Source organism: Punica granatum, unplaced genomic scaffold (assembly GCF_007655135.1).
Source record: "Punica granatum isolate Tunisia-2019 unplaced genomic scaffold, ASM765513v2 Contig00357_ERROPOS270092, whole genome shotgun sequence".
NCBI lineage: Eukaryota > Viridiplantae > Streptophyta > Magnoliopsida > Myrtales > Lythraceae > Punica > Punica granatum.
In genome coordinates, this window is record NW_022204300.1 from 42825 (window position 1) to 56665 (window position 13841).

Consider the following 13841-nt stretch of genomic DNA (forward strand, 5'->3'; position numbering starts at 1 on the left):
ATTAGTTTAGATTTGAGCGAGATTAACCCATTAAAGATAAATCTTTCTCAATCATGAATTTTCTCCAGTCATATCAAGTGGGGGCAAGTAGGTGAGTTTTTTCCACCTGCAAGACATTCCTCTTTTAAAAAATCTTAAATTTTATTAAATTTAATTATACATATCTTTTTTTTCTCTGGTGTGTCCCACTTGCTATTTCAAAATTTGCTAGTTAGTCTAGATTTGAGCAAGATCGACTCACTAACGGATAAATTTCTCCCAATCGTGAATTTTCAGTCAGAAAACTTGCACATGATACTTTATCTAAGAATAACAACTGCTGACTCACATAAAACCAAAATGACCAATCCTCATTGATGAAAATGTCTATTTCAATTCGTCAACAATTTTTTAGTTCAACAATTAGTCACCAATTTAAATAGTCATTTTTTATTTATGATTTTTTAGTGTGTTTAATTTCAAAAGTCCACAAGGTTCGATTAATCTAGGTTCAAGTGAGGACAATTCATTAAGAAATAAATCTTTCTCGATCATAAATATTCTCCAATCACAAGACTCACATCCGAAGCTATATTTACCATGCGTGGTAAGATAAAATATTATTAAAGAATAATATTTCATAATAATATTTTTTGAAAAGATAATAACAATTAATTTAATGCCATAGATAATATTGTAATGATATATATAATAAGTAAAATTTAAATAATACGTTTATAGAAAGACAAGTGACTCAATTAGAGGTTTACTTCAAGTATTTTTTTCCTTTTCTTATCGAAATATGAGTTCTACCCTAATGTACATGTTAAGAGAGGATGACTTTCTTATTTTCTTTGGAAATTAATTAATTAAATTAATTATATATAGGTAGTTTTCTGAGAGTTAATAATGTTTTTCAATATAATGAAGTTTTTTTGGTAATTCATTTAATATTTTTATAGTAGTAACATATGTTCGAAAGTAATTTAGAGTATCATATACTTTTCGGTATATACCATGGTTATAGAATAAGTCCTAATATATCATAATGATTTTTTTATTAAAAATATCAGATAAATTATTTTCATATATTTCAATATCCTAATAAATATCAATTACAAAAATAGCCTAATAAAATAGAACATAGTTTTATAATTATTATAAATAAATTTTAGACAAGGCATAAAAATATTATACTCATACTTTTTTAATTACAAGTAACATTTTTTCTCTTAATCCGGAAAAATCCATAAATATTCCAAATCCATTATTTTCGCATATTATAATCATATATAAATAAGTAGGTACTACAAATAATAATTTCTTAATATTATATTTATCTAATAAATTATTGGGTAAATTACAAAAAAAAAACTCAAGTTTTGTAAAATGTCTCAATTTTGTCCTAAATTTTGTTTTGTAACAAAAATACCATAAGTTTTCTAAAATGTCTCAAAAATGACCTCCGTTATAACTTCCGTCAATGTTTGTTGCTGATGGTGGGTCCCTTTAACAGTCCACGTAGGTCACACGTAGGCTAGTGGGTCCCTTTAACGGTCCACGTAGGTCACACGTAGGCAAAAATTGACGGAAGTTATAACGGAGGTCATTTTTTAGACATTTTAGAAAACTTATGATTTTTTTTGTTACAAAACAAAATTTAGAACAAAACTGAGATATTTTACTAAACTTGAATTTTTTTTTATAATTTGCCCTAAATTATTTGAGGGAACTTTTGTACCCGCGAACGCGGGCACATTCCCCCGGATAATCTTATACCCAAAAAGAGAAAAACCATACAGTACAATCATCTAGTTAGCTTATCCAAAGCACGCAGGAAATATAATATTAAAAAAACAACTTATGAAGGGAAAAATTTATTCCATAAATTCTTTGTCTTTTTTAATTTGGGATATCAATGATATCCTCCAAAAGATAAGATCGAACTATTTATTAATTTAGAAGAAACCGTGGTCTCGTAATAAATTCATGTACTTCGGTAGGAAGAAGTGGGGTTTTCTATGATTGTTGGTCGTGTATGATGTTAATTAAATATGACATCAACTAAATACCGCCAATCGTAGAAAAGAATCAATGTTATAAAGCTTTGCACATGAGATAAAACGAGAGATACCACTTTCAATTCTTCGTGCCATCCGCCCATCGACTGAAACTCTGAAGATTCAAAATTGCAGTTAGCTTGATTAAGTTGAGTTGGGCCCACTTCATAAACCATTAGAAGTTGTATAATATAATAAATACACACACATATATATATATTTCTTTTTCCCACGAATCATGATAAGAACAATTTATTAAGGTAGGGCCAACAAATTCTTTAATCAAAACCTAATCTCTTTCTCCCTCCTTTCTTGTTTCTTTTTTTTTTTGAAGCCAAACGAAATTCCCCGATTTTTGTACATATCAAAAGAAATTCCCAATTTTTGTATCATGAATTATTAATTGCTAAAAAAGAAAAATCACCAAATTTCCAATTTAAGGAGTGCGTGCATGTAGACATCAATATGGAGCAAGAAGTCTCACCTGACTTAATCACTGGGCGGGACACAAATAGTGAACATGATTAAACTTTTACTATAATGCAATCATTTACGAAAGAATTTTGTAACTAGAATAAGTCCCCGTCTGAGTGGAAATGAATTTTAAAAAATATCGCGTATTCTCATTAGAAAGAATCCCACCCAACTCAAGAAATTAGGATTGAGGGAGGCAACGGTGTCCTGTTCTTTTTGTTTCCCCTGATCAATAAGCCCTTGACATCTAGACTTTGTACAAGGAAGCAACTAGAAAAACCATTTGTTATTTGGTCTGATTTGATTCCCACCTACCCATATATATGTATATGTATATGTATATGTATATGCATATCATATATAGATCACTATGTATATCTTTATCTTATCTTTACGGTATTTACCTAAAATGACCATGATTTATCCATTTTGTCAAATTTATCCTATGCTTTTTTTTGTCAAATCTATTACATGGTTTACTTTTTGCATCAAATATATCTCGGCGTTATCTTTTCCGTCGACATCTAATGGCCATACTGACGTGGCGCCCATCTTAGAAAATTAATGTATATGATATAATAAAATGAGTTAATTTCATTAAATTTATTTATAAACTCAATTATCCATATTTTTTAGAAATTGTGCCGAACTAAATTTTGTTCGTAGATTACATTTGGTACTTTGTATGACAATACGGGTCGTTAGCAAGAACATTATAATATAGCATTTAATTTAAAATATATATATATATATTTTACTTAATATAAGCACATAAATATTATATGATGTAAACAAGTATATTTGTGACTAGAAAAATTGTAAGATTGTAATAGCACTACTATATACTTTATTCTCTTCTTACCACCACCCCCAAACCCCCAAGCTTGATTTATTTGTTTTAATTATTCCAAGTCTCTAATTTACCGCTGTAAACATGCTATATAATATAAAGTATAACTAATAAATAAAAACTGTTCAGATAGATTTTTAACCACCTAATACTGAAAAGTATATTTTATCTTTCTTACTTTACATTAAAATTGGTCCATCTTAATCTCAGGGAACCTTGTGACTTCATGGACCTTCCATTTAAATGTCTGCTTTTCACAATTTTCTTTTAATTTCTATATATAACTTAGTACAATTTTTAATTTGGTATATTTTTCCCTTCTAATTTTGCACTTCTTATTTATATGTATTCTCCATTTTTCTTTCCCTCTCATGTGAAAATTATTTAATCATTATTTTAAAATTTCATATAGACATTGCATTTTCATACTTATTTTCAATATTATTTAATTAAAATTTTAATTTATTATTCCTCTACGTTCATGTATGCTCACAAAATTGAACCAATTTTGAAATTAGAGTGTTAATCTGTTTTAAAATGAGTCATGCTACATTAATTTGTTAATATAATTTCTAATATTACTAATATTCGCTCTCATACTTGAATTGTGTGAAAGTATTAATTGTTAATAAAAAGAGTTTTTAGAGACCCACAACATAGCGTGGACTCCTTCCTAGAGTAAATTAAATATAGAGCACTATTTCTCGTTATTAAATTAAGTTTATTTACCCTTTATGTATTTCATAATAGTACTAAAATAAATGATAGGTCTTTTTTTTTTCTTTCGGACAATATACGTGATGGATGAGGACTCTATAGTTTAATAGATTTTATCTCAACTTTTATGGTAACTAGGCTATTGAACCCACGCATTGTATGGATTTTGTAAAAGAAATTATTAAGAAATGACAAATATTGAGAAAATTATTGATATTGATTTATAGGTTACTTAATATATAGAAAATAGAAAAATTATCCTTATACTAAAAAAATTTCATAGTCACACTACATAATATTAATTATGAACTCATAAATAAATGATTCATAGACATTATCTCAATTATCAATTCAATTTTTAAGAAAATAATTATAAAATAAAAAAAATCATAGCTAGTTTATTATTAATGAAAAATAATATAATCACAGTCTATAAAATTTTGACATTAAGTATTCGCAATTGTATTTTTCTCTTATATTTCATATACTAAGTTTTCTAAATTTAATTTTTTTTATAAAATGACTAATCAGTATGATGAGAGATTTACTTAATTTAACTTTAAGGTCTAATAATGATTATTAATATTAATTAAGTAAAGTTTAATAATTATTAATGTCTCTAAAATTAAGTAAGTTTATTTACTAATAAAATAGCAAAGTTATTAGAATTCTTCTTTAATATTTCTTTTGGATATATTTTTTTTAATTATAATAATAATTAACATTATTCAATTTCTATATAACATACTAATTTATTAAATATTTACGATTCTACTCCTATTAAATAGAATGTGATACAACCTTTTATAAATATAGAGAGAGATTACTCAACACTAGCGAAGATAACTAGATGGGGAATCAATAATATTGTCAAATGCCTCACAGTACTGATACAGTCTTTACGATTTATAAGATATTTTTTGATAAGTACAATTTATTGTGTATGGGTTTGTTGAATGTGAGATAAAAGGATCAAACTCTGGTAAGGTCGACATAGAAATTTTTTTCTTTTTTTTTTTTCGTGAGGAGGGGGAGGATTTCGAAAGTTGTTGAATGCTCGTTGTTTAAGGTAGGATTTGGTAGATAATCGCCCCATTACCTAAAATGCTGCCAGCTAATATCCAAATTAGTCAGTTAGTATTTTATGTCTCCCACCAAAAATCTGGATTATTTGATAAAACGAAAAAATTAAGAAGGCCTTACCGAAAAAAAAATTTAAGACGGCTTATCTCCATTATTTATTATTTAATTCAATCATGGATAAACATAAATAATGGCAATAATAAATTTTGGGGAAAATAATAACAAAATCCATATTCTTTGGAAAAAAAGTAAATAATTCACTTTTTAGGAAATTAGAATTTTCCTTCTCAATATGTTAAGGTTATCTGCTGATGAGTACTTAATTGGAATATCACCTTGACCTGAAAAATGAAAATTAATTTTTGATAAGTCCAAAAAATGAAAATAAGAGAAAAAGTAAAGAAGAAACAAAATATAATTATGTATTAATTTTGTTTCTCTGATGGAATTTCGCCTCTTGTGTGTTGAGAGCCTCTCACGTAAATATTATGAGCAAAACCCTCATTTCGTAATTAATTTTCAGCCTTCCTATTAATATATACCAAGATATTTTTTCCAATTTTATAATTAAATTTTTTAAAAATTTTCATAATAAATATTTATTGAATATTTTTGAGAAGTTATTACTTGTTATGTTTTGGCATTAATAATTCATGAATTAAATACAATACTAAATATACAATTACGTGACTAGTTAATAATAAATAAATAAATAAATAAATAGGATAAGAAATGCTCACAGTGCATTTGATAATAAAATAAAATAAAATAAAATTTAATTTGAGGAAATGAAGATAAAAATAATTAAAAATATATATTAAAGAATTTAAAGAAAATATTAAAACAATAATGATTGTATTGTTGTTGAAAATGTGTTGAATTTTAAAAAATATTGAGAGGATTTAATATTAAAAAATTAATTTAATAATATATAAAAAATATTATAAAAAATAATGATTGCGTCTTTTATGGATGACAAACGTCAATCTATATAATAGTTTTTTCTTTTCATTAGATTTAATTAATTCTTCATTTCCTCCCCCCCAAAAAGGAAAAGAGAAGAAATAATAATTCCTCTCTCTCTCTCTCTCTCTCTCCCACCAGAAATTTCTACTCCGCCGTATCATTTCAGCAAATTGCAGTATACTCTCCGCCTCTGTGTAGCGACAACAAATGATTCTGTCGGAACCCATTTTCAGCTGAAACACAAAAACAAAACAGCCTCAAAAGCTTCGATTTTTCCATGGGAATTCTCTGACAACCCCAAGATCTGGAAATGACAATAAGAAGCATATTGCACGAGATGAAGTCGCGCTCGAGCCGGGTGGTGCAGGACGGGTCGGCGGTTGCGGCGGTGGACGAGGCCTCCGACGGGCTGAGCCAGAGCTGCTGGGCCCACATGCCGCAGGAGCTCCTGAGGGAGGTCCTGGTCAGGATCGAGGCGTCGGAGAGCGAGTGGCCGCCAAGGAAGAGCGTCGTGGCCTGCGCCGGCGTCTGCCGGAGCTGGAGGGTGCTCACTAAGGAGATCGTCAAGACCCCTGAAGTTTCCGGGAAGCTAACGTTCCCCATCTCAGTTAAACAGGTAGCAAGGCTCTCTGTTCTGCCATAATTTTTTTTTTTGGTGAATAATTTCGTGAATTTTCGCTGGAAAATCCAGAAAATTACTGAATTGTGTGATGAATCCAATTCGTGATCGGTTGAGGCTGGAATTTTCAAGCTTATATTTTCAGGGCAGATTTGTTGAGGAAAAATGTTTATTAATTTCCAGCGATTCTAATTATTTTTTGGTTATTTTTTATTATCTCTTTTGTTTCTGTTGGGGAACGGCTTTAATGGGGAAAAAAAAAGTTTGATTTGCATTCGAATTGTCAATCACACGATACTCAATGCGATTTCGGAGTTAAAGTCACGAATTTGTGATTGTGATTGTGATTGTGATTGTAGAAGAAGATAAAAATATATGGGATCCACCAATTTGACTTTTGAAATATTAAATGAATGGAAGGTATAGATAATTAATTATAATGGGATTGTATTTTAATAATATATGGGGCCCATTAATTTGACTTTTGAAATGTGTGTTTTGTTGTGTAGTGTTTTGAGTTAAAGTTAAGTTAAAATCTTAAATTACGACTTTGAAAACAAACGAGGGGAATCTGCAATTTTTAATTTGGACATATGATTTTGTGTTTCCTGCCATTAATTGCAACCTTGAATGCTGTCGGCCCTTTTTGGTCAAAGTTGTAAGCCTTGGCGATTGAGGATAAGAGACTTACCTTCTCTGTCCGTCACATTAAACCGGCTTACCGGCTTTTAATGTGGCTGTCATGATCGGAAAACACAATTATCAGAATGCAAAATTCATTTTTGAAAGTAAATTTTGACGGTGCTGCACAAATTCGTGCCGGCTTCGGTGTTGGATATAGTTTCTGCCGTATAAATAAAATGTCTTTTGCAGTTATTGAAGAGATGGTTTCATGCGAGGGAGAATTTTATAGGCCTTATCTTACATTCGACTACAACAACGTAATTGTAGGAAAGGCCCAATATTCAAGTCGAAGCAATTTGACAGTGTTTTAATTGGGATCAATAACAAAAAAAAAAAAACCCCACAAACTTTTTACATTTTAACAATTTTAGTACTAACTTTTTTCTTTTAACTTAAAAATGCATTAAATTTTCAATTTGATAACAATTTTAGCACGACATCAATTTTTTTCGTTAATTTGGACGGAATTGAAACCATAGAGGGCGCTGGTGACCCTAATTGAAGGGGAGGGTGCCAGAGAACTCAATCGGGGTGATGGTTGGGGTCGTGGCTCCACTCGCTGGAATCGGGAGAATCCCCAATTTTAGGGTTCTCCCAATTCCGGGAGGTAGGGGCCTCGGCTCCGACCACCACCCTCGATTGGGTTTGCTGGCACCCTCGGTCATCGGCGCCCTTTGTGGCCTCGATTCCGTTCAAATTAATGGAAAATTTGACGTCATGCTAAAATTATTATCAAATTGAAAGTTTGTGCATTTTTAGGATAAGGAAAAAAGTTCATGCTAGAATTGTTAAAATGTGAAAAGTTTGTGATTTTCTTGTTATTAACAAGATGTTGTGTTTGGGCAACACGTAGTGGATTTGCTCGATACTTTGGTATGCAGGTCATATTCTCCGCTTTGTCCTTGAAATAAACTGATTTGTCTGCCAGTTGTAATGAGCTGTTGCTTGGACTGACCTGAGAAATTCTTAGATGGACAGCCACTAAGCTATTAAGTGGAGCATCATGAGAGGGACCATTTGGCTCTACTTTTTTGGGGTGCTCGAGTTTATGATAAATTCCCTTTTTCCTCGTGGTCCAGTAATGTGTCTGATAGCAATATCGCGCTCGAGATGCCTCAACCATTATGGAGAATCTTAGTGTGCCCTATTGCGTCCTACCTATGTATGCTTTTTACTTGGGTTGGAACCTACTGATAATTTGTCGTATTTAGAATTTTCCTCTCACGTTCCTACTTTGGTGTGTGTCATTTGCAGCCTGGACCAAGGGATTTCCTTATGCAGTGCTTCATTAGACGGAACCGGTCCAACCAATCGTACTCTCTTTACCTCGGTTTAACAAATGGTAAGCATTAATTGATGCAATTAGACTGGAATTCTTAAGAATTTTCAGGCTTCGTTAACATCCGTCCTTGTTGCAATTTACAAAACATGCCGGATGAGGTCTACATTATCACTTAATTATCCTTGTTTTCTTCTTTCGCACGATGGGAAAAAAGTGGAATACTCAAAAAACTGAGAACAATTGCTATAAGGACACGTTCTCTTGTTTTAAGATTGAAAACAATTTCTATAATATCTTTCCCTTTTTTTCTGAGCTTGTGGCAGCATTAACGGATGATGGGAAGTTCCTCCTAGCTGCACGCAAGTGTCGGCGCCCAACTTGCACTGATTACATAATCTCTCTGCATGCTGATGATATGACAAAAGGCAGCTGTTCTTACGTCGGGAAGCTAAGGTCAAGAATGTGATAGTTCTTTCATATGATTAGTTTACATTTCTCTCGAGTTTATTGGATTGAGTTTGAAAAATTCTGTATATTTCATCTTGCAAAGGTCAAATTTTCTTGGGACCAAGTTCACTGTATTTGATGCTCAACCGCCTCATGCTGGCGCCCGCATGACAAAAAGTCGTTCCACGAGGCTCGTGAATTTGAAGCAAGTCTCTCCCAAGGTCCCTGCAGGCAACTACCCAGTGGTCCACATCTCGTACGAATTAAATGTTCTGGGTAACAGGTACAGGCGGATATGCGTAAATTTCAGTTGGTTTTTGCAGATATTAGTAATATCGCCTCGATACAAGCTTGCTGCAAAATCTACCTGATTCTGGAAAACTGGGAAATTCCTTTCTTTTTCTTCTTGAGAATAGAAAAAGTACGATTTAAAAAAAATGAACTAAGTTGCATATTGCTAGAATCGAAATAACGCGACACTTCATGAAGGTACAGTACAACATAATATCTTTCATGAATTTCTCTGCTTCTCCATAAAAAGGGAAAGTCGTTCGTGGAAAATTTCTTACTTGTGGAATATGCACTTTTTAACATTCTGCTTGTTCTTTTGCATCTTTTCATGAAATAAAATTAGTTCTTATGTTCTCATTGAGATTATATACTCTGAACTGCGATTTTTTTCCTTTTACCTGCATATTCTAATTACCCAATTGATATTTAAAAATATAATTGAATAAACAGGGGTCCAAGGCGAATGCAGTGTGTTATGGACACAGTTCCCGCATCAGCAATCGAACCTGGTGGGGTCACCCCTACCCCTACCGAGATCTTCCTCAGCAACATAGACTTTTTCCCGTCACTGCCCTTTTTCAGGACAAAATCAAACAGTAGTGACAGTCTTCAGTCGGGTCCGGTGATCACTCAGAAGGATGGAGCTCTGGTGTTAAGAAACAAGGCTCCAAGGTGGCACGAGCAGCTTCAATGCTGGTGCCTGAACTTTCATGGGAGAGTGACAGTAGCCTCGGTGAAGAACTTCCAGCTGGTCGCCTCCCCGGAGAACGGAGCAGCAGGCCCACAACACGAGAAAATCATCCTCCAGTTCGGGAAGGTGGGGAAGGATCTGTTCACAATGGACTATCGTTACCCTATCTCAGCTTTCCAGGCATTTGCTATCTGTCTCAGTAGCTTCGACACCAAGATTGCTTGTGAGTAAAGGTATTATGTCATTGAAAAGGTTTATAGAAAAGAACATCTTGACTCGATTATTATCTACACCCCGTAATTAGAAGGAACGTAACACCGACGATTTGATATAAACATGAATTACTTCTTCGGGTTTCTAACTACGTCTCTCTCTCTCTTCAGGTAAGATTTGAAGGTCTCTTTGTAAACTATTGTTCTAGTCGAGTACCAGACAAAGACGTCGTAATTCAGGATTCAAGTCCTCGGAGCTGAATGAACAATTTGAAGAAATAATCAAGCTTTTGGACTTGGAAGGTCTTCTGAAGTTATAGACTTAGTCGTCCAGCAACCTGTGTATGTCCCCTGTTGTAGTTGTTCCTGTATATATATGTTCTTTTTTTTCTTTTTTTTTTTAACCTGAAAGAGAAGATGTCAATCGTGTTCATATATTGTTTGTGCCGACTTCTTTTGCTATAAATAAAATGTAAGGATGCAATATATTTATGTGTATAAAAGAAAATACATCCGTCCTCAACTTGCAGTGACGGCATCAATCCTCCGTCGCGTCCCTTCTCGCCAATCATGTCTACTTTCCTCAGACTGGCATCTTCCTCGTCCCCTTCCTCTTGGGTGTGAACGAGCACCTTTCATCCACCCTTCTACAGAGTAATCCCAGCGTGGTGTATATCTCACAACGGTCTCCATACTGCTGCTATAGCCAGCATCACTTCTCGGATGTCCGGCTAGATGCTTATTAGGTTCAGGTTTTTCTGGGATTAGAAGTCGTGCATTTCTCCAACAGGCTGAAGGAGTTCCTATTTGCGACTCGGACTCGCAGCGATTCTACTAACTTGCCGGGGAATGGCAACAGCCGAAGGGAGGATTGCCCTAGTAGCATCGGTGGCAACTGTGGTTTGTGTGCACTCCAATAACAGTGCACCGAGAGGAGCATATGATCCCGATGACTGCTCGCTTTTATCGGAGGCACTCGTGTCCTGCGAATGCAATCAACGTTTCTAACGGTATGGTCTGCCTATGTTATTGTTGCCTGATACTAATGGAACAGCCTTATAATGTACAATTAGACAACGGGCCGTGCATATGCGCCGACTAGAATTATTGAGACGAATAATTTTCTTGTTTTAATATTTTTAACATATACAAACATGAAATCAGTTAATACCGTGAACTGAGACACTCGTAAATGAGAAATGTTATGAGGGAAGGAAAAACTTTTAGTATGTCTAATCACCTATTTTTGTTTTTTGCACCATCAATCAATATGCTCTATCAGTTGAAGTTAAAGAAATTCATAGTGAATAAGTCATACTTCCGACTTGAGTCGAAACTTTTTTCCTCCTCAAATCTAAAATTTCCTTTCTTCGAGCACATGCAATCTTAAATTGCACCAATTGTAACAACATGATCATGTACAGTTCGCAAATCACTTCGATTAGCTATTCGTAAAAATTATAGAGGCCTTCATTTTTAACCACACGATCTTATAGAAACCTTATAAAGAAAATCCAATGATCACATCCTTCCTTCTCTATTAGATTAGCAAGAGCTTCCTCGTTAGTACTTTCGTTTATGATTATGTCTTCCTTTTTGTTTTTTTAGAAATGTCCATGATTATGGCACAGTCTTTACATCTTCCATGCATCGGTTTAGAGAAGTGAGGTGGCACCAACACTTCGCCTCTTGTCAAATTGTTGTTGGCAATCATACAAAAGGTTAGGCGAGGAGAACTCTTATCTGTCCTAAGTAGCCATTGATAGATACGTCGACTCGGCTTTTAATATTTACAAGACGGTAAGCTTGCACAAATGCACGGACTAGAATTATTGCCTATTGAGCCCCCATTATTTTTTTTCTTTAAATATGCAAATATGAAATATAATCGATTGACATCGTGAATAAAGAATTATATATATGTAGACATGTAAGAAATGTTAAGAGCGAAGGGGAATCTTTTTTTATCATCTTAATTTATTACAATTGTATTGGAAGAGTTTGTGGTATACTTAGAAGCAGATCTTTTTACGCAATACTTCGATATTGATGCAATATAATTCTCATATTAAAAATATATTGCGATCCCGATTTAAAAAAGGACTTCCACTCTCAACTTGACGAAATTAAAAAATGTGAAACAAATGAAAAGTAAGTGGTTCTAGTTTCGTAAAGCTTCTCAAGCAAAATGATATGAGATACAAGTAACTTTATCTTCTAAAAAACGTCTCACATGAAATGTTGGGAAAGATTTGCATCTTAGACGCCAAGTGTTTATCCAAATCATTCATCAAGTATGCTTCTATAACCTAGGATATAACGAATACTTGAATAAAATAAACTAAAAAGAGTATCGAACCAGAAGAAAAGACTCGTTAAAATTACTTTATATTAAAAGAGCTAATTGAGATGTATGAAGTCTTTACTTGATCAGAGTCTAGATCAAAGATCTCACGTGCTCTTCTGTGAAGTCCACTAGCTAATGAAGATTTAACGTGCAGTTAAATAGATTTATTTATAAGTTAGTCTTGTGATATTCTATTGCAAGTCTTTTTGGGAAGCAATGTGTCATTGTAATATTACATCACTTGTCATGTTTCTATTGGGGTCACGCGATGCAAGGAAAAAGCCGCTCCGATAGGGGTGTAAGAGAGACAATATAGCTCACAAACATGGTTGTCAGAATCGCGATTCGAATCATAGAATCGTACGATTCTACGATTCAAGGAGGATCACCGATTCTGATTCAGCTAGGTGAGTCGGGATTGTAGAATCGGAACCGAATCGCGTGTTGAATCGTAGAATTGCAGAATCGGCCCGATTCTGCGATTCTACGTTCAGGCTGGATTCAGCCCAAGCCCGGGCCCAATAAGCGGGCCGAAGCCTGGACCCAAAAGCCCAAACCCGAAACCCCTCTCCCACCCGCCCTTCTTCCTCTTTTCCTGTCATGAAACCCTAATTTCTCCCCTGCTGAAGTCCTTCCAATTCGACCTTCGAACGTCTTCGACGAAATCTTCGATAGTTCGATCCACCTACTTGCTTCGATTGACGGTCCACCACCTTCTTCTTCCGAGAAGCTAGCTTGTCCAAGCTTCGATTGCGGTTGCGGACCTTGCGGTTACTTCCTCTGCATTTTCCAGGTATGAAAAGTGTCGAGTACTTTTCCCTTTTACCCCAATTGCACAGCCCTTTCGCGGTTGAATGGATGTATCCTTCATGTTCTCTGCTATTTCCTTTCGATTGAGTTTGATGGGTTAATGTGTTTCCGATGCTTTTGCTGTCGAGGTTTATCAGCATTTCTGGGAATTCTCAGACTCGCGAGTCGCGTTACTGCAGCCAATCTTACCCGAATTCTCATCTTATTCCTCTTTGCCGTTGTCTTTGCTGTTGTTGAGCTCGCTGCAAGAAATCTGGGTCAGTGCATCCTCGACTCGAACGGCTCTGTTTTCCCTTCTAGAGTCCCCATATGTGTACACTATCGATGCA

General features: G+C 34.0%; 1 protein-coding gene across 2 annotated transcripts; it reads left to right on the forward strand.

Moving 5' to 3' along the window:
- Window positions 1-6186: 6186 nt before the first annotated feature.
- On the forward strand, window positions 6187-10843 carry LOC116190190 (tubby-like F-box protein 3). Of its 2 annotated transcripts, none has more exons than XM_031519851.1 (6): window positions 6187-6745; window positions 8687-8774; window positions 9038-9167; window positions 9265-9444; window positions 9903-10366; window positions 10527-10843. In XM_031519851.1, exons 1-6 carry the CDS (start codon window positions 6440-6442, stop codon window positions 10535-10537), a joined length of 1179 nt encoding a protein of 392 aa, XP_031375711.1. In that variant the 5' UTR covers window positions 6187-6439; the 3' UTR covers window positions 10538-10843. The 2 variants fall into 2 exon arrangements, with proteins under 2 accessions (XP_031375711.1, XP_031375712.1); XM_031519852.1 differs by having other exon boundaries at window positions 6189-6745; window positions 9903-10376.
- Window positions 10844-13841: the final 2998 nt, after the last annotated feature.

Bases quoted from the DNA above. Each gene is read 5' to 3' on its own strand.
- LOC116190190 (XM_031519851.1), top strand. From the start codon at position 6,440: ATGACAATAAGAAGCATATTGCACGAGATGAAGTCGCGCTCGAGCCGG. The intron at 8,775-9,037 runs GTAAGCATTAAT...AGCTTGTGGCAG, and splicing joins TTACCTCGGTTTAACAAATG to CATTAACGGATGATGGGAAG. The intron at 9,445-9,902 runs GTACAGGCGGAT...TTGAATAAACAG, and splicing joins TTAAATGTTCTGGGTAACAG to GGGTCCAAGGCGAATGCAGT.